Here is a 21941-nt window from a genome sequence, read left to right as displayed (position 1 = left end):
TTACTTAAGAATCATAGAGCGCTAGGTCCATCATAACACCAAGATTTCTCACTTCTTTTGGCTTTTATAGGTGATCCTCCTAATTCTTCAGGTCAGGTTATCAATGAAAACAAGGGTTGAGGGACTGTGGCTTTTGAAGGTCCAGCACACAAGCTCCTACAGCCAGCCACGGCCCGTGCAGATAAGAGCGGTGGGGCCGGGTGTGGGTGTGGGATTTTGACAGACAAGTGAAATGTAAACAAATAATTTTCCCTTGTCGTCGTCTGTTGAAATCCCCCGCCCCCCCCCCCTCCCCCCCCCACTCGGCCCCACCGATCTTACCTGCCCGGGCCGCGGCTGACTAAAGTTATGAGAACAAGGAGTGTACTGTTCCTATCTGGGTATCTAAATCAAAAGAGTGGTCAACGGAGGGGAGTGCTCCTTTTAGGAGCAAGAGCCCTCACACACCCCGAGGGGTGTCATGCTTCATCAACAGGCAGTTTCTTGTTGGGCCGGTGCTGCAATGCCCAATGGGCCCCCGAGGGGACTCTTTGCCGGAGATCTTCTCTTTTTTGCTGATGTGAATTGCATGTGTGAGTGACAAAATGTCAGTAGAATGGGTGAGGGTAATGTGCGTTAACCCCTTCGAAGCGTGTGACAAGGTCAACTCGTCATGGGCGTTACCTGCGCTGTGTGCGTGTGACGAGTTGACCTTGTCACGTAACGCAGGATTTTTGAAATCTCAGCACTCAGCGGGAAAACCGCTAGCGCGCATGCGGTTAAAATGACTAAGGGGATCGAAACAAGAACTAAGTTTTAGTAGTAGGGTCCCTTTGTCAAGGATAAAAATGTGGTTTGAGCACAGAAAACATATAATGGTCTAATTAGCTGCAGTAAATGTGAATCAAAAAGGTCAACATGTATTTCTATATGATCATGCATACCTGCCTTTATTTTTGTCATGCTTTTTTTGTACTCTGCTGTTTCTCCCCAATCTAGGTCTAACACCAGGAGATATTCCGAATGTCTATGTAAAGTGTACAGGGCATGGTGCATACACGCTTTACCTATCCATCCCTGTGAGAGTAGAATAAGGTTTTCTTGGTCCTGACGAAATGCCATGATCCGCTAGGGACTGTAACATTGCATTGCAGCGTTGGCCCAACAAGGAGCTGCCAGATGATGAAGCATGACACCCCTCGGTCAATATAATAATATTAAGCCTGTATTAAAGTTGCAAGGAAAGGCTGCCAGATGTTTGCCAGAAATCTTTCTTTCCACTTCACATGGAAAATGTTGAAAGCAATTTTTACAACTGTGGGCATGTGGATAATGCTTGTGTCAATAAAGAACATGGCATTGCTCCAACCCCTGAGAAAGTTATTAAACATTTCGGAGTGTTCCTGGACTAATCTCTGTCCATGGAAATTTAGGTCTGTAAAACCGTGGGACTTTGTTTTGATATCTTTCATCAATTAAGACGGGCCTTCCTGTTTCTCCCTTTTGTCAACTAGGAAGATTGTAGTCCAAGCCTTAGTGGTGAGTCACATGGATTGTGGCAATGCTTTACATGTCTCTATTAATGAATCCTTGCTGACAAAACTACACGTGGTGCAAACAGCAACCTGCCTTATGTGCAATGCTCCTGCGAGGTCTTCATCTGCTCCTCTTTTACGGTTTTTACATTGGTTACCAGTTCGTAAAACCCTTTAAGATCTGACTCACAAAGCCCTAATGGGGAAGAGCTTAGCCTTGAGGCTTTTACTTACAGTCCTTAAATGGATCTTTGTTCTCGGGAAAAAGGCTGCTCGTAATCCCTTGGATATAAAAGTGTCTTGTTAAGGGGACAGAGCGGTTGCCTAGCTTGTCCTCTTCTATTGGAATGACATCTCAGTCATTTATGTTTCTGTATGGATAATCTCAAATTCAGGAAATTACTTAAAACGAATCTGTTTTAGGGATGTCTCCTAGTGCCTGCATCTTGATATCGGAAGGATTTATGTGCGGGGAGACCCTTCGGGGAGTGATTCGTGCGTAATATAAATGTTTTCTAACATCCCATAACAATACAGAGAACGACAAAGCCAAAGGTGGAGCTGTTTAATGAGTGCGATATCTTCGCCCCCCAAAACAGACATAACTAACAGATCACAGTCAATATTAACCGAGTGCAGCATCATCGAGCATGTGGTTGCCGAGCGCGAGATCATTGAGCGATCATCAGGCATGGCTATCCGAGCGCGGCATCATTGAGCGACCAACAGGCGTGACTATCCGAGCGCGGCAACATTCTCACAAAGCTTACAGGGAAGCTTTGCGGCCAGTGCTGCTGCTGGGGTCAGAGTTCACACCCGGCCCTCGCTCGGTTCCTGTCAGAAGAGGATGGAGGTGGAGATGGAGAACGGCCCGCTCTCCCCAGAGGTGGCCGGGGGAGGTGGCGAGCCGCTGGCTACGCACGAGGCCTCGGAGCCGGAGGAGGACGGAACCTTCGAGGACCCGACGCGCTACATCCTGTACCGGCAGCGTAAGGAGTGGGCTGATGTCGCCCCGGTGCCCCAGGACGACGGGCCCAACCCGGTGGTGCAGATCCTCTACAGCGAGAAGTTCAGGGACGTGTACGACTACTTCCGGGCCGTGCTGCAGCGGGACGAGCGCAGCGAGCGGGCCCTGCGGCTGACGGCCGACGCCATCGAGCTTAACGCCGCCAACTACACCGTCTGGCACTTCCGGCGAGTGGTGCTGCAGGCACTGGGGAAGGACCTGCAGGAGGAGATGCGCTACATCACCGCCATCATCGAGGACCAGCCCAAAAACTACCAGGTGTGGCACCACCGCCGGGTGCTGGTGGAGTGGCTGAAGGACCCCTCGCAGGAGCTCGAATTCATCGCCGACATTCTGAGCCAGGACGCCAAAAACTACCATGCCTGGCAGCACCGGCAGTGGGTCATCCAGGCCTTCGAGCTGTGGGACGGCGAGCTGCACTACACCCAGCAGTTGTTGAAGGAGGACGTGAGGAACAACTCTGCCTGGAACCAGCGCTTCTTTGTCATCTCCAATACCACGGGCTATGCCGACCCTGGCGTGCTGCAGCGGGAGGTGAGTTACACCCTGGACATGATTCGCACGGCTCCTCACAACGAGAGCGCCTGGAACTACCTGAAGGGCATCCTGTTGGAGCGCGGCCTGTCCGGATACCCCGACCTGCTTGAGCAGGTGCTCGAGATGCAGCAGACCTACAGCTCGCCATACCTCTTGGCCTTCCTGGTAGATCTCTACGAAGACATGCTGGACACTGGCTGCGAGAACAAGGATGAGACGCTAAACAAGGCACTGGAGCTCTGCGAGACTCTAGCAAAGGAAAAGGACACGATCAGGAAGGAGTATTGGCGGTACGTGGGGCGCTTTTTGAAGAACAAGCACACTGTAGGCATTGATGGTCAAGATTCTCCTGTGAGTTCACCAGCAGATTAACTACAGCCAAGTGAAAGTGGTGGTCGTTGCGGCTAAACTGGGCTACTCCCCGCCGACTACATTTTCAGAGTAAATAGTGTGCTTAAAAAGTAATGTACTAATTGTTCAGAATAACTACTGGCATTGCCTGATGTTACTAGACCGCGTTTGAAAAAACAAAATAGTAATTATATTTTCACTAACCGTTTTAAAGAAGCAAGAGTGTCAAGCGGTATGCAACACTACTAGAACTTTCTTTCATCAAGCAGAGCCATCGCTGAAGAGAGCACCCATATTCTTGTATGATACTTGTAAAGTAAGTAAGCCTGACCAATTTGCTCCCAGCTCAGAGATGCCGCGGCTTTGACCTCATCCGTGCAAAGCTCTGCAACCTTAGGTGTGTGGTGCTTTCAAGAATGCTGACATTTCAAGTTGCAAATGGACAAGAATGGTTCTGCCATGGTTCTTCTAGTTTGTGCTGATATAGTATCCGTTGAGCATGCTAGAGCACGTTTGATATCCCTCCTACAGCACTGCTTTCCGGTTTGGAAAACCTCACGATTATCTACTGATTAATTCCAGCAGGGATCCATGTTCATCCCTAATGAGAACAGTGATGTTCATGATAAGTGGAAGCTGTGATGTGAAGAGCTTGGAAAGAAGGATGATGCATGCGATTCTTGAGGGTTTTGATGTAGTCACCAAGTCATCCCAAATGAGGGAATTTGGACTTTGCTAGCATTACATCCAGGAAACACATCTTAAGAATTTTGTTCAGATGGGTACCAAAGCTAGAGCCTCATTTCTGTTGTAGGGCTGTTTCAAAAGCGCTGCATTTTTGCTTTTGCCTTACAAGTTAATTGCCAACTTGAAAATCGGTGACGTTATCAATTACTTGTGTTTCTCAGACTTTTCCATTACTATAAATGTTATTTTCTTGACAGTCTTGTGGTATTTATTTCCATGCACGTGTTCACAAAATAAAACGATTTGGGCTTTTTCTAAAATTGATCAATGCGTCCATGGGTTTGAAGATTCCTAAGACAAGCACTGATGAGATGGTATTTAACAATCTGCCACATAAGTATCTGTAAAATAATTCCGTACTAATATGTAATTGAGTGGGTAACATATCGAATGAACTAGTAACTAAAACTTGTTTAAATGCTATTTGGATTATATTAAATGTTTTGTCCTGCATAAACAGCGCAAGTTAATTTAGAAATATGTGCAGCTAAGTATGTCATATAAAGTGTTCAATGGCGTTTATTGACTTTCTAAACCTGCTTTAGATCTAGTCATGCCCCAGATTGTTTGTCACGTTGCACATGTGCATTATTCACTCAAAACATGTTGTTATGTAACTGTGAAACTGACTGTAAAATAAACACATGCAATTATGTATGCTGTCCTTTATTCTTGAGATAGCACTTTGATTTAATTTAGTCCTAACCGAGGCATTGATTCCACTTCTCCCAAGTAGAGTGTTTAGTTCCTTGAAAGACCAGTAACTTGTCTTTGAGGACAATGTATTGTTTCTACTAATAGATTATGTACTTAAAGGTTTTGAAAAGCTTTACATGCCACCTTTCAGTTACGTTAGAGCACTGAGACGTTAGAGCACTGAGAGCATAGACACAAATTTCAGCGAAATAAGTGAAAGGATATGTTGACTAGCCATGTCTGATTTTTTTCAGTCGTATTTGAAAGCAACTCTGAATAAGCTCATATTTAAGAGGTTTCCTACAATGGTTAACTTGGAGTTAACATAGAATGTTTGAAATGAACGAGACACGTTTTTGAAGGCAGCGTTGCAAGAAGGTGGCACTTAGATTTAGCATAAACCCAATACAATTAAGGTTTGCAGGCACAATTGTTTCTTGATTGCCACAATGTCTATCCGGCTTTAGAAACTGATATTTGTAATGTTAATGCTGATTCAATGTCCGTACTTGAATTACAATTGTTATGTTTGCCTCCGGGTGTTACACATGGCTCACAGATGAAATTTTTTATCCAGAAACTAACATTAAATCCACCATTAATTAGTAATACGACATATGCAGAGAATGTAAGAAGAAGTAGGGGTGGTGGGTATTGGGCATGTTAGGGGCTGTAGTGACAAGAAAACGCGCCTGCAGACTGACTATCCAAACAATGAAGCCTTTTCATGTAGTTCATTCAAATGCACAGTACATCATTTAACAATGCCAGTAAGAACATCAGACCACTGGCACACAGGACATCTATCATGGCATCCATATTCATCTTTTCTGTTTTTGTGCCCACAAAATGTCACCTGCATCCTTCCATCTTTTTGCTTACACTTCAAATTCATTGGTCAGTTTTTTCTCAGATTCAGCCATAACATTTGAAATTCTTCCCCGTTTGAGCCAAGAACAGTAAATACTCCTTGTGTCGTAGTCCAAGTGCTTTCATAATGGGGAAAAATCTTCACTGGTAGCCTCTTTCCATATCAAGTTAACCATCAAACCTCAAGTAGGAAAATTAACCATTTCAGAGTAATTAAAATACTGCCACCGAGCTCGCGGCAGGAGCCAACAGCAATTACACAAGATTGGTACCCACTCCAGAGCGAAGTACATCAGCAAGGGGATCCCTCAACTTCAAGTCATTTACGTTCGCTTTTAAAGACTCTAAATGGCATTTGCACTTTTTCCTATTGTTATGCGTTCTAAGAAAATCACAATCTCCTGCTACTTTAAACATCTATACACGCTTTCCACAGACTACGATTTTAAAATGCACAAACTGCACAAAGCCCTTCGTTGCCCCCGTGTCTCTCTGCTGGTTTTTGCCTTCTGTTCCCTTGTTGCCCCCGTAATTCAGTGCCCTTCTGCTCCCTTCGTCGCCCCTCACCGCCCCTGCCCTGCCTCCCAGCTGGTCTTCCCTCCCACCTTCCCATATATGGCTGCCGTTGCGCGGTGAGGAGAGAGACCCTTGACCCTGCTAGGTAGGTCGCTCCGCACAGCACCGTCTGTGTGTCCTTGCCCCAGCTGCCGCTGCTGAGGAAGTTCGAAGCCCTCCTCCACCCACAGGCTACCACCTGCGCCTCATCCCTGGTGGCCAGTGGTAGGCCGTAGGTTTATATTATCATCTGTATTTTTATTGTATTGCCTTATTGTTATTTTGGTGTCTGTGACTGCTGTTGTCTGTTTTCCCCCGGTGCCTTTATTTGGTCTGTGCCCTCTCTTCCTTCTGTTCCTGTGTTTCTATGCCCGTTTTTGCCTTCTGTTCCCTTCGTTGCCCTGTGTTTCTCTGCCTGTTTTTGCCTTCTGTTCCCTCACCGCTCCCACTCTAGCTGCTGCGTCCCTGCAGCGCCAACCCACGGATCGCCCATTTGCTGCCCCTGCCTCCCAGGTGCTCCTCCCTCCCACCTCCCCATATATGACGGCCGTGCCTAAGGCAAGCCCGTCCGCGCCCAGCGACCGAACCCCTGGTTCCTGCGCACGACAACCGTGGCCGATACGATGCCAGCAGACTCCACGCTCTCAACTCCTTGAGAACAACTCCTGCTTCAAAGCTCCCCCGAAACACACCCCCCCCGCTTCACCTGCCGGAACTGCAGGTACACCAGCCTCAGAGCCGTCAAACCACCCGCCAACAAAAGGCCACAATCACCTCCGATGCATCCTACTTAACACCCGCTCCGCACGCAAACATGCCGTCGAGCTCTGGGACCTGCTCGACACTTCATCCCCAGACATCGCCTTCCTGACAGACCTGGATGAACAACTCCTCCGCACCCGACATCGCCATTGCCATCCCAGATGGCTACAAGATTAACCGCAGAGACCGCACCAACGGAGTCGGGGGAGGAATCGCCATAGTCCACAAAAACAGCATCAGGGTCTTGACGAGCACCAACAACACTCTCTGCACTGCCGAACACATGCGTTTCCAGATCCACACAGACCTCAACTCCACCCTCAGGAGCACCCTCGTCTACAGACCCCCGGACCCTGACCCCAGTTCAGCGACTCCCATCGCTGACTTCATCAGCACGCGTGCCCTATCCTCCACCGACTATATCCTCCTCGGAGACCTGAACTTTCCCCTTGAGAACAACAACAGTAACTCCACCACCCTGATCGATAACCTCTCCAATCTCGGACTGAGGCAACTTGTCACACCGCCTACCCACTCCCCCGGCCAAACGCTCAACCCTGTCTAATCCTCAAGCTCCCACGTCTCCTTCAGCCACACCACCAAACTTCTCTGGACCGACCACCGCTGCATCCACTTCACCTTCCAGAAACCCACCATACACCACTGCACCCAACAGATCCCCCGCCGTTGCTGGAGCAAAATCACTGAAGACCAACGACGCGCAAACCTCACTCAGCCCACCCACCGAACCCTACAACACCGACGACGCTGCCCACAGCCTCAGACGCTGGATCGATGACTGTGCCAACACCCTTGCCCCGCTGAAGAAACCCTCCTACAGAGACACCAGCAAGCGGGCCTGCTGGTTCACCCCAGAACTCCTAGCCTCCAAGCGAGCCTGCCGGAAACTAAAGAAGAAATGGCACAGTGAACAGACTCCGGACAGCCACACAGCCCACAATGACGCAACCACCATCACCTCATCAGGACTGCCAAGAGGACCTCCTCCAAAGACCGCCGACAACAACGCACACAACAGCAAGCAGTTCTTCAACATCATGAAGGAACTCTCCTACCCCAGCTCCAACGACCTCCCGCCGTCGCAAGCCCTGTGCGACTCCCTCGCCACTTTTTTCCACCACAAGATAGCAGACATCCACGACAGCGTCAACACCCAGACAGCTTCAACAGACATCAACACAACAGACTCTCCGCACACCATCGACCACGACCCCCTGCTAACCTGGGCCAACATGAGCATCAATGACACCATAAAGACCATGAGCAAAATCCTCTCCGGCTCCCCGTCAGACCCATTCCCGCACCACATCTTCAACAAAGCCAGCAGCTCCATCGCACCCCATTGGCTCAACGTTATCAGTCTCTACCTCGAGACCGTGACTTTCCCAGAAAGCTGGAAACACGCAAAGATCAACGCCCTACACAAAAAACCCAAGAGACCTCAAGAACCTCCGGCCCATCTCTCTGCTTCCGATTCCAGCCAAGGTCATCAAGAAGATCGACAACAGACATCTAACCCAATATCTCGAAGAAAATAGAATCCTGGACCCTTCCCAGAGTTCCACAGCACAGAGACTGCCCTCATCGCTGCCCCCGATGACATCAGGACCCTGCTGGACAACGGTGAGACCACGGCCCTCATCCTCCTGGACCTCTCCGCCGCCTTCAACACCGTCTGCCACCGCACACTACACGCACGCCTCCCCGCCGCAGGGATCCGAGACAAGGCTCTGGAATGGGCCACCTCCTTCCTCTCTGGCAGAACCCACAGCGTCCGCCTCCCCCAATTTTATCCGCAGCTTCCGAGATCATCTGCGGCATACCACAGGGATCTTCCCTCAGCCAGACACTGTTCAGCATCTACATGGCCCAGCTCGCACACGTCGCCCGACAGCATGACCTCAACATAATCTCCTACACAGACAACACTCAACTGATCCTCTCCCTCACCAAGGACCCCATCACCGCCAAATCCAACCTTGGAATGAAGGCCGCCGCTGACTGGATGAAGATCAGCCGACTGAAGCTGAATACGGACAAGACTGAGGTCCTCATCCTCTGCTCCAACCCTTCAGCCTGGGTCGACTCCTGGTGGCCAACGGCACTGGGGGCAGCACCGACACCCACCCACCGACCATGCACGCAACCTGGGAATCATCCTCGACTCAACGCTCTCCATGACCAAGCAAGTCAACGCCGTCTCCTGCTTCAGCACCCTCCGCAAGATCTACAGGTGGATCCCGACAGATACAAGAAGAACAGCCACCCAGGCCCTCGTCAGCAGCAGACTTGACTACGGAAACGCCCTCTACACGGGAGCCCCGACCAAGCTCATCAAATGGCTGCAACGCATCCTAAACGCCTCTGCATGACTGATCCTCGACGTACTACGCCACAGCCACTTCACCCCCCACCTGAGAAACCTACACTGGCTCTCCGTCAACAAGATGATATCCTTCAAGCTCCTCATCCACGCACAGAAGGCACTCTACAAGACCGGCCCAGCCTACCTCAACAGACGACTTTCCTTCTACATCCCCAATCGCCAGCTCCACTCAGCCGACCTCTCACTCGCCACCGTCCTTCGCATCCGAAGAACAACCACTGGCGGGAAATCCTTCTCCCACCTCGCCGCCAAGACCTGGAACACCCTCCCACTGAGCCTACGACAGACCCAAGACCTGCTGACCCTCAGGAGGCTACTCAAGACCTGGCTGTTTGACCAGGAGCGGGCTCCCCCTCCCAGCGCTTTGAGACCCTTGCAGGTATGTAGTGCGCTCTACAAATGACTGATTCTAACAGTAAAACTAAAACCTTTAACGGATCCCAGACCAATTGGTTTTAAATGTGATTGTGGATTTAAGCATCAGTCCCGGCTTGGTTTCATGATTTTATAGTATGCAATGGTTTTAATTAACTTACGCAAATTAAATACATTACAAACAATTATCCCCATTAAGATAAAAGTACGAGTGTTTATAGAGATGGATCTGATCTTGTACAACTATGCAAAAGTATGTGAATATTTTCTCATAATACTGCAGCAAGTTAAATCTGTACAAGCGCATCATATTCTTCCAAAATTAGCAAAAAGCTTGAATAGTTAGGGTGTTAATAAATATTATCAGTGCTGCACCAATCTAATCAAAATGATAGTTGAAACATTCACTGATTTATCACACTTGTAGCTTGGGGATTAAACAGCGGATTTTCAGCCACCCTACTGGCTCCGCAGTTAATCCCAGTGTGATATTATGTGAAGAACTCTTGTAGGAAATCGTCCCGCTGCTTTGTACTGGCAGGAATGCTTCAAACATTTCTAAATTGTCTCATATTACATGGATATCTGCCATTTGTGAAGAAAAAAAAATGTCTCCACGCAGATTTAAGTATTGTTACTAGTTGATACTTTGGAAAGCTTAACTACTCTGGATAACATGGAGAAAAGTGTGGCTGATGTGGCTGTGACAGAAAATTCTGCAATCTGGTTGAAGGCATTGCCCACCTGAAGTCTTTGTAGAATTTGCCAGCGGTAAAATTCCATAACCAAATTTCATTAAGCATAATTTAGTTTTACAATTTTTATTCCTTACACAAACGATATAAGGTTCTACAGCCCATTTAAAAAAATATATACTTTTTTATTGGTTTTCTAAGTGTCATATTCTTCATATACATCATTTCGTATGCACGCATTATTAATTACATAACTGTTTTTACATATTGAAATTAGTGGTTCTACTGCCCATTTTTTGGTAGTGCCAAGCAGCGCGCATGCGCTGCTCTACGAGGCTTTGGGTTTTCAGTATGTGAAGTTTCACTCCGCTCCTCGCTGCTGATTTGGTTACGTGAACAATACCAGACTACAGGCGGTAGCCCATATACCCTGATGAGACTAGGGCAAACATCTATAATCATAAAACAGTGTCTCAAAAGGCTGTAAATTGAAGGGCAGTTACATGTAGCACAACTAGTTGCTGGGAATCAAATCAAAAGGGGAGAAAACCGGGAAGACAAATTGTTTTTGTAACATAAATTGTATTTTAGTGAATATACACATTTGAAATATTAAGTTTAATATAATCAAACATGTGGGAAGCACTGCATTACATTGAATGACATGTAACATGTGGGATACTGTGCACAAGTGTTTGTGAAAGGTTGTGACGGCGCACGTGATACGTGAGGAAGGATGTACAGTGATAGGAGGGGTCGCAACAAAAAGCAAGTGAAAGTAACATTTTTAACATAGTCTAGCCACCCAAACTATAAATGGTAGAGAATACAATTGAATCAAGTTGGGTATCCTTGATTGGGAGTGCAGAGAAGTTCGCTGTCGGAAGATTTCCGATAGCAAAATTGTTAGGGTATTGGTTGGACATTTGTAGGCACGTTTGCGGGACCTTGTTGGACGATAAGTCTGAGGCCAGCTCTGAGGTGATGGTTATGAGCTTTTGTATGTCATTTTTGAGTTTCTGTAGCTCCCAGTTGATTTCCTTTAGTCTGGAGGCCGCATAAGGCTGAGTGTCAGTGAATGGGGTGGGGGGGGGGAGGGGGAGAAGGGGGTCAGTTCCGGGTGTGGTAGTAGTAGAGGAAAATATGCGAGGATGGTAGGGAGAAGGGACGATCTCGGAAGGGAAGATCTGTCGGTGTTGGCCAAGTGGGGGAGGGGGGGGGGTAAATGTTTTGGAGTGGTTAGGAAGCTTGGTAGGTAGAGGGGATCGGTTCGGGGGTGAGAGCTGTTCAAGGTAGCAGGAGAAGTCATTAGGTAATGTAGGAGGATTCCTTGAGAGGCCGGAGTTGTGGGCGAAGGGCTAGATTCCCAAGATCGTATGGGAGGGACATTGTTAGCAGGAGAAACGTTTATGACAGCATTGGGCAAGAGAGTGTTGTTCAAGGTCTCAGGTGGAATAGTATGGTGCTTGGGCTTAAGAATGTAGGCTGCATGGTGGTCCTGAGGAATGGGTGAGGGATTAGAGTTCCCTGAAGTTTTGAGAGGGGCTCTGTTGTTAAGGGAGTTCTTAATGACGATGAAACATTCATCAAAGTTTTCTAGGTTACGATTTGCTGCTTGTATAAGGATAGTGAAAAAAATAGTGTGGGCAATGCACTGCGTGTTGAAAAGGATTCTTTTTGGATATTTTTGAAAGGTAATTTTGTTAAAGGTGCTCCAACTGGTGGCGTAACCGTCCGTTTGCGCCAAAATGTAGACCTTAGGTATGTGTGTACACGGTCTGTGTGCACATCCCAGTATTTGGGCACTCCCTCTGGTTCATCAAATGTGAGTAGACTCCATTGATTTTTCAAATTTCTTTAATTTTTTGTATTTGGTCATTAGTTTTCCATTAGTAGATTAAATTCATCAGCTTTATATTGCTTTACACAAAGTCATCGTCGCTCCAATGCATTTCGGGCCGGATGCCCTTTCTCATAGAGCTCTGAAAATAAGAACGATCTGCGTTTGCATCAAATTATATAGTATAATGAAAATATAACAATGTTCAAAAACCATTTACCAGTGATCGTGGTAAAAACGAATGGAACATAACCAGTGCGTGTGTCATGGATGTGGTTGAAAAACCAGGGGTCGGTGAGGTCGTGTTGGAAAATTAAGGGCGCACCTAGGAGAAGTGAGAGTGGGTCTATAGCCAAGAGACGGCGGGAGGAGTGAGGAAAATAAACCACTTGTTGTCAACCAGTCCTTTGTTTATATCGCATCAGCTTCCCCGCGAGTTACCCATACCCGAACCCGGCAACTTCGCTTAGCGGCCAGCAGACACGGAGACCTCGTTGGTCCCTTCTTTGAATCCCGTTCCGGTAAGGTTTCAGTTTAGCCTCTGCTAACCTACCCTCCCTACGTTCAACACTTGGCAGTGTTTTTGTGAACGCGTATACTAATTTCTTTTACCTGGTTTGTTTTCAGCACCTCATGACAGCTGAATCTATACGTGAGCATTTAACTTTATTTTCCTCACTCCTCCCGCCGTCTCTTGGCTATAGACCCACTCTCACTTCTCCTAGGTGCGCCCTTAATTTTCCAACACGACCTCACCGACCCCTGGTTTTTCAACCACATCCATGACACACGCACTGGTTATGTTCCATTCGTTTTTACCACGATCACTGGTAAATGGTTTTTGAACATTGTTATATTTTCATTATACTATATAATTTGATGCAAACGCAGATCGTTCTTATTTTCAGAGCTCCTTGAGAAAGGGCATCCGGCCCGAAATGCATTGGAGCGACGATGACTTTGTGTAAAGCAATATAAAGTTGATGAATTTAATCTACGAATGGAAAACTAATGACCAAATACAAAAATTAAAGAAATTTGAAAAATCAATGGAGTCTACTCACATTTGATGAACCAGAGGGAGTGCCCAAATACTGGGATGTGCACACAGACCGTGTACACACATGTATAAGGATAGTCCCATTATTGTAAATGGATATGGTACCCTTCGCTTTGAATGTGGGTGAGGTGACTACAGAGCGTCTTAGGCCATGAGGAATCTTCTTAGAGGAGGAGATGCTGAGTAGGGAGTAGAAGGCATTTTTTCATTGTGCCCTTCTTTTAGAGTAAAAGATCAGATCATTTGTGATAGCTCCTTTGTTTTTACACAGTAATAAGGGTCAGAGATTAGGGTTTCTGGGTGTGATTTAAGGAGTATGTGTTTAAGGGATTTGGCTGCATTTTTAGATAGGTTCGGTGGGTAGTTGATTATGTAGCTATTCTGACCTAGCCTCACAAGACTGGAGTCCGGATTGCTCCATGAAAAGGAGGCCATGGTACATTAAGATGTCGGAGGGTCTGCTTTGAGGAGACTCAAGAGTAGGGTAGCCGAAGGGTGGATGAGTCTAGTGTGAGACCCTAGTGGCGTATGTGGACGTTGGTAGTGTCTGAATAAATGGATCGACAGGCGAAAGGAGGCTTACAGAGGATCCCGTGACCCGGATTAAAAGAGTGCTTCGGGGGCAGCAGAAATTATAGTGGAGTGCTGTGATAGGAACCCAAGCAGTGGGTGTAGGACACTAAGAGGAGGTTGAGGGGGTATGTATATATGGACAGTGGAACTTGTTGGTGAGTTAGCAGAAAGAGTGGGCTCACTTGGACAGTAGCGTTGGTCAATATTAGGCTAGGATGGATATTGCGATTTGAATGTGGGCTGCAGCGTGTCGGGGCGTTCTAAGATGGTCGCATAGTGTGAGCATTGTGAGGGTGGTAAGAGCAAAAAGAAAAACGGTGTAGTGTGTCAGGTCGTTTGCAGCAGTGGGAGATTGAGGAGTAAAGGGAGAGTCTAGGATGGTTGCAGTATGAAAGAGCCATGTGAGGAAAGTAGGGAGTCGAAATCTAAGCAAATCTCTAGGATGGCCATACAATGCGAGCAGTGTGAGGGGCTGAGGGAGAAAGCTGAGATGGTCACATTGTTGGAGCAGTGTGAGGTAGGTAAGGAGCATGAGGCTCAGCAGTTTGCAATGAGGCAGGTAGTTCTAATGAGGCAGGTAGTTCTAAGATGGCTGCCGCAGATGGAGATTCAGTGGTAGATGGACAGATCCAAAATTGGCCACAGTGTGAGGGCAATATGAGCGAGGAAGGAGTGGAAACCTAATCCGAGATCTAAAATGGACATGTAGAGTGAGCAAAGTTAGGAGAGGTAGGGAGCAGGGTCAGGCTTCGGTTAAAAACGAGGAGAACGGCGCCTCCATTTAGATTCAATAAATTCCTTAGTGTGATGTTCATGAATCATATAGAGGGGTTACTTGCCGCCATCGGGTGTGACAAGCCGGATCGACTCTGGAGGTGGGTTAGGTCTGGCTGGCCAAGCTCTCTATGATGCAATGGTAGGGCTGAACTTTGCCCTCAGTGAGGTCATGCCTCTTCTAGAGGCACCGCGTTCAGTTGAGCTGGGCCCACGAGAAAGCCATCTGAGGTGCTTTGGTAGTAACGGGCGGGGTGTGGGCACACCCTTTCCTTTGTAACGTTGCAGCGACCAAGAGGATCGAGGCGGGAGGCGGAGTGGCAAAGATGTTATGGGACATCTCCCATACCTCAGTGCATACAACGTGGTTTGAAATATAATTTAAAAGCAGGAACATTTCACTCCCCTCTGCAAATTAGTGTGTAAGTCCTGTGAAACCTATGCCATAGAGTTGCTGTTTGAGATCAGTGAGTGTACAATCTGTGTTACTAAAACAGGTGACTTAGAGGTTTGAGTTTAGATCACTACAACATGAACAGGTCCAACATCCTAAGGCTATTCGGACACACTGCCACTTTGGCAGAGATTACTTCAGAAAACCTGGAGTGGGTGAAGGTTAGACAGCGATACCCACGGAGGCTCCACCATAGTGGGATTCAGTCAACAGCATATCCAAAAGGGGGCTCTCGGTGAAGCCCAACAACTAGCAAGCTGAGGCATTGACATCCAAGCACCCAGCCTTTTGAAATATCCACATGTCCTTATTCCCCACCATGACGGGAGGGGGCTCCATCAATTCTGAAAGGAACAAACAACTATATTACTGGAGGGAGAAACATCTTCGAGTGACCAAGCACCCTGATAAATATCTGCATTACCCACGGAGATTGCCAGTGCAGAGTGCAAACGATCCAGATTAAGCAGGCTTCAACAGAGGAACTCTGGCTACAGCATCCCCAACCAAAGGCTCGTCAGCACAGAAAGGAGAATGGGGAAACCTGCTGACCACCAACTACAACTAACTATCGAACATCAACAGAAACTAACCCTCATTTCAAAGAACATCTCCAGGCTAAGTAACATTTTTATGGGCAAGGTAACACAGGATTTCCTTGCAAAGTGGGACATATTGTGTTTTCAGGAAACCTGGGCAATGTCAAAAACTCAACTTGTCGGCTTTGATGAACCTCTAATATCTGTGGCAAAAAAAGAACATCTTTTGTCACCCGTCAGGATGCCTGGCTGTTTTCTTAAGTCACGCCTGCAAACTCAAAAGTAATAAGAGTAAAAACTCCCGCCCTGCAAGCCATGACATTCGTGGGACCCGGTGCGAACCACCAGCCTTATCGCCTGCTGCTAATAAACGGTTCTTTTTATCCAACAAAGAGCCAAACCCAATCATCCCCTGAAATTTTCACCGGCACCTTGGAAGAAGTACTAATTAAATTCGAACATTACAATGTAATCCTCGCTGGAGATTTTAACACAAGAGGACTGGACTATACTTTAGGCTCACTTAGAACTGGGAATAAGTCGGATTCCTTGCTCTCCCTTCTTAAAAGCTTCAAGTTACAATCAACTCAGGGCATAAAAAAACTAGCTTCTTCTCGTGGTTCCCCCAAACCGACCTTTAGGAATATATCTACAATAGATTACATGCTAATTAATGAGAGGCAGGCCAACAAGCTGAGAGATGACAGATGGAAAGCGACCACAGACCACTACATGCCAGTTTTTACCTGGCAACGCAACCAGCGGACGTTCAGCAAATAATTGGCAGACCCATGGGAGAACAGTGATTTAGAGTCCTTGAAAGAATAAAATGGACCATCAATATAGGAGACAGTCAGAGTATGTAGCATTGAGGAAAGAAGACACTCGGACAGGATCCACAGCGAACATAATAGACTACTGGGAAATCCTGATGAGGGATTTACTGGAGAATCTGGGCAATGCCCATCATACAAAAAAGAGACCCAGTATAGAACTATCGCCTCCTGAGCCACGAGTATCAAGGTGCCTTACACAATGGAAGAGAGGGGACTGCTCCATGCGACGCAGTTTGGCTTTAGGCCACGACATTCCACCGAGTCCGCCCTTCTTATGGCCACGGAACATCTGAGAGAGGGTGTGGATGCAGGCCAAACTATGGCTTTGATCCTGTTGGACCTCAGCGCGGCGTTCGACACTGTAGCGCATAACATCTTGCTACAGTGTCTGAACAGAGGTGGCATCTCTGGCACCGCGCTGAGATGGATCCAAGATTTCCTCAAGGGGAGAAGCTTTCGAGTCAGGCAAGGAGACTGCTATTCAAAGGGGGTGCCTCTGGGCCAAGGCGTGCTGCAGGGCTCGTCATTGAGCCCAACCCTCTTTAATATGTATGTCGCGCCTGTTGCCTCGATTGTGGAGAGCCATGGCCTCCAACTGGTCTCATATGCCGTCGACACGCAGCTGGTGATCTCCCTATTGCACGCGCCCTGTCTTGCTGCCGATGGCTTCCGTTCGTGCATGAAAGACCTTGCCGAATGGATGGCCATCAATTGTTTGAAGCTTAATGGCAGCAAGACAGAGGTGCTGGTGGTGGGGAGAGCCCAGTCTGCCTGGTCGTCCGCATGGTGGCCACCCTGCCTTGGACCAACCCCAACCCCCTGCCAAGAGGCACGCAATCTGGGGGTGTGGTTTGATGCGGGTCTTACTTTTGACCCCCAGATAAATCGGGTGGTGGGAGTCTGTTTCGGGGTTCTGAAGAAATTGAGAAAGGTCCTTGACTTACTCCCGATTGATGCCCGTCAAACCCTGGTTCATGCTCTGGTGACAGCCAGGTCGGACTATGGGAACCTGCTGTACCTGGGGGCTCCAGAAAAAAGCATGGCACGCCTGCAAGTGCTGCAGAATGCGGCAGCACGTTTGATTCTCAGACTGCCTAAAAGGGCGCCTTCTAAGGCGGCCCTCCAGCAGTTACACTGGCTCCCTGTGAGGAGAAGAGTGGAATATAAAGCCCTCTGCACCTGTCATCGCATCTTGAATGGCAGGGCACCCGACCCTCTGACTAAATTGATCGAAGTGTACCAACCAACACGTGCGCTTAGATCCACAGGAGGCGGCCTACTGAGGATCCCGAGAATCAAGAAAGCCCGCATGGGAGGTAGATCCTTTAGATGCCTAGCGGCAACTAATTGGAATAAACTGCCAGCGGACTTGCGCCTGGAACCGGAGGAGGCTAGGTTCCGAGCGAAACTTAAAACATTCCTCTACACTAAATAAATGTCCTGCTCAGTTTTTTGTGTCTCCCACTTTCAGCGCGTGGACACGCCGGTGTGCGTAACGCAGCGCTCTACAAATGTCCCAATAATAATAATAATAATAATGCAAACGCGCTCTTAGGAAGGCACTCAAGACAAAAAAGAAAGGTGGAATACTGTCAGAGGCGATCCTCATAGCCGCTCTGAGGACAGCATACTGGAAGAATGCATGGGAGCACAAGAAAAAAAGAACCGAAGAGAAATGGCTTAAAGTGTACTCCTTGATGAAGGAAAAGAATAACTCCAAATTATAGAGATCTATCAACCGGTTGAGCTCCCAAAGCCCCTCAAGAGACAATAGCATCTGAGGCAATGAGTGGGAAGCGTACGTCAAAGGATTGTACACGAGAGATTCGCCAGCTGCTGGACCAGTTAACACCAAGAACACCCAGGTTGCAGCCCAAGACACGGAATCCCATTTTAAGAGCGCACAGGAAGTAGTTTCAGAGACTACTCAATGTGCCTGCTTCACGGAAAGGGAGATGGTAAGGATTATCAGGGCAGTGAGAAACAATGGCTCTCCAGGGCCTAACGGCATTCCTGCCCCGGTATTCAAGTCAGCTCAGGTAATTAATTTTTGCCCCAATCCTGACCCCACTCTATAACTACTCCTATTGTACAGCAATACTACCGCAGTCTTGGTAAGGTTCAATTTTATTTCCCATCCACAAGAACGGGGATCAGTCAAATCCTAATAACTACAGGCTAATCAACCTGCTCGACATAGAAGCCAAGGCCTATGCACGATTACTATTGAAGGACTTGAAGGAATGGGCAGATAACAACAGAAATCTCCCCTTCTATCAGACAGGTTTCAGGGCAAACAGTTCCACATATGGACAACATCATAGCGCTGGCCTATCTTTCCAAACAGGTGGTTAAAGACAAAAACATGCCTCTGTTTTGCTGCTTTATAGATTATACCACAGCTTAGTTTTGACTGAGTCAACCTAGGAAGACTCTGGGGTAAGCTGTCAGCCTGGGGGATCTCTGCAAAACTCCTAAAATAGATCTCAGCTCTCTATGGGTCCATGTCAAATTAACCCAACAGTTGTAACATCAAGAGTTGAAACCAACAACGGGCTCAACCAGGCTGTGTCCTAGCCCCACTATTACATAATCTCTACACTGCGGACTTGGGGAATGCCCTGAAAGTTGCCAATTTAGTTCCCCCGAGACTGGGTAAGGTGAAGCTTGTAATCCTCTAGTATGCTGATGATACAATGGAAATGGACCACACCAGGAAAACAGCTTGTCCGTTAATGAGAATAAGATAAAGAATAATATTTTGCAAATACCCTCACAAAAAGCAAGCCTCTTGGAACTGGTCAACCATCGAATCAGGACAACAGCAGCCTATAATCTCCTTGGTGTTTGGCTAACAGAGAGGGCCACAGTGGCCACATATATAAAATATTTAAACACTTAAACTATTTGCGTAATTCTCTCACTGAGGCACCTAAGCCAACACTTGTCAAGCCCAACAGCAGAGCCAATGCTGACAGTTCTTACGGCAAAATTAATTCCGGCTATCAATTCCGGCCACCTTGCCTTCCCAGGAGCTTGAGACAAACTCGCAGCGGCAGCTCAGACAAAAGCATCCAAGACAATGCTGCAGGGACCCAGATAAGCAAGGAACAGCAGGCTATAGCTGGAACGAGGGCTCTGCAGACCAGAATTGGCGCTACAGGGGGATTTAATTAAGTACTACATTAGGGTCCTTAAGGCCCCCAACAACACTTTTAAAAATCACTTGAAACCGATCTTCAGGGAAGCATACTCCCCCGGCACACTAAGCTGGGTCAAGCAATAGGGACCCTGAAAATAGAAGCAGAGAGGATGACCCTACATAAGAATCTGCATTCCGCCTAGTCAAACTCTGTGAATCGGCTGGTCCGGTCCATCTCGTAGGAAAAAGATCGGGCCTAACTCCGTCATAAAACCAACACGCCAGCACTGGACACGTCTTACATCTCAGGGAAAGCCCAACAATACCTACGCGAAGCACTTCAAGCGCGCAGGAAATTCTGCTTATGCAGCTCATTGCCCTTAAGATCTCGGATTTTGACTCAACATGGGCACGAAAGGATGGGGTAGTCTCTTGCCAGTTATGCAATTACTATAAGGAATCTTGGTTTCATCTTCTATGCTGTTGCCCCAAACTGGCCAGCGAACGCCATCGGATGCTTCGCCCGCTCTTCAGCTACCTTTAAGTAGTTCTTCTGTGGGCAGCCCAGTGAAATAACTTAGAAGGTTTTGCTTTGTTGAATTAAATTTATGTATACTAAAATTGAAACAAATGTATTTGAAATGGAAATGTTTGTACTTTTCAGATTTCATAAGTCAATGTTTAGAGGAAAATGGTTGAATTTAAATTTTAATTTAAAGCTAATATTTGGGTGATAAAAATAAAACGAATTCTATTAACTTGGTGCTAAGGGCATTGCAGCTATGCATATAGAGGCATTCCACATTGACAAAGCATTTTTTACATTACTGCTGACATTCACACTGGAAGCACGGAGGTGATCACTGCTGGTTATCGTGCATATGGTGGCCATTAATGTAATCTTTTCTGATGTGGTTACTATTACTTCTCTAATGATATTAGTAGCTCTGAGTATTTTCACTGAACATAAGTATCTGTTATTATAGAAACGGTTGACTGATGCTCTATGGTAATGGGATGTTAGTAATAGTTGGAGAACGTTGGTCATCACATAGAGCAGGGCTAAATTGTGGTTTAGTGGCTGCCTTTAAGACAACCATATCTTTGTAGCTGAATGCGAGGTTGTTTACTTATACCTCAGTGTGCACTTGAATCTCATGTTAATCATTTTATTTTGGCTAAATATGACTTTATAATTGGACAGTTGTCAGGGGGCAATGCATTTTGAACAGAGTTTGAGTTGATAATCGAGTTTAGGCCTCGCCTAGGCAGCCCATGCGCTGTCTCTTAGAACCATGCTGTATCTCCTAGCTGAGCTTTGAGCACGCCCATCGCTTTTACTTGGTTTGCTTGCATGTCTTTTGAAATTCCTTTCATTTCTGTGGTCGATTATTAAGATCTGTCCCTTCTTTCGGTGTGTTGTTCCTCCTCATGGCCACTAGCCCTGTTAAATGTATTATTTTACCTATGTACATTCCTGTTCGTTTCGGCATATTACTTTTTTGGTAAGTTTCTGGCTGAAACACGGGCACCCTTGTTTGCAGTTACGCCGTAATCTGAGTGCTCGTGTTTTCATTTTTTAAACACATTCACCTGACTTGTTTTGTTTTGTTTCTGCCCATGTGTTTGAAATGTCGGCTTTTCTAGCAATCTAGTGTCTCTAGAGCAAAAGTCCTCGCTAGGCACAGCAGTAATTTAAAAAATATAATTCACATGCATTCCGCTTTTCCTTTCTTCCTTTACACGTTTGTCCCAATTGCCGTGGATCGGCATTTGTCATTTTCATTCCGTTCCTGTTCGCCATTCTTTCATGCAAATTTGTTAGATCAATATGTCTGGGTTTTTTGTAGGGACGGGGTGAGCTAACACCAAGACTTGAACCCGTTCCCCAGTTCCAAAGTCGGCAGCTCTCTATGTTTTGCCACATCCTCTCTCTAAAGCAATCTAGTATCTCCTAGAGCATATACCCTAACTATGCTCCGCAGCAATTTTAAATTTAACTTTCACATGCTTCTTGCTAATTTTGTAACTCTATTTTTGTTTACAACATTATATTTGTATCCAAGGTCCATTTTTTTAATATTCACCGCTGTATGTAGCATCAGTCTCTCTTGCTCACTCCTTCTTGTACATCTTCCCTTTCGACAACAGTGAAACCCAACCCTTCCCCAGAAAAATTCCCCTCTC

General features: G+C 46.9%; 1 protein-coding gene across 1 annotated transcript; it reads left to right on the top strand.

Annotated features, from left to right (window-relative positions):
• Positions 1 to 2232: 2232 nt before the first annotated feature.
• On the top strand, positions 2233 to 4831 carry FNTA (farnesyltransferase, CAAX box, subunit alpha). The gene has a single exon (XM_086924366.1). The coding sequence runs from the start codon at positions 2362 to 2364 to the stop codon at positions 3448 to 3450; it is 1089 nt and encodes a 362-aa protein (XP_086780492.1). The 5' UTR covers positions 2233 to 2361; the 3' UTR covers positions 3451 to 4831.
• Positions 4832 to 21941: the final 17110 nt, after the last annotated feature.

Source organism: Lissotriton vulgaris, chromosome 5 (assembly GCF_964263255.1).
Source record: "Lissotriton vulgaris chromosome 5, aLisVul1.2, whole genome shotgun sequence".
In the NCBI taxonomy this organism is placed as follows: domain Eukaryota; kingdom Metazoa; phylum Chordata; class Amphibia; order Caudata; family Salamandridae; genus Lissotriton; species Lissotriton vulgaris.
The sequence above is the reverse complement of the archived record's forward strand: the minus strand, read 5'-3'. Positions and strand labels throughout refer to the sequence as shown.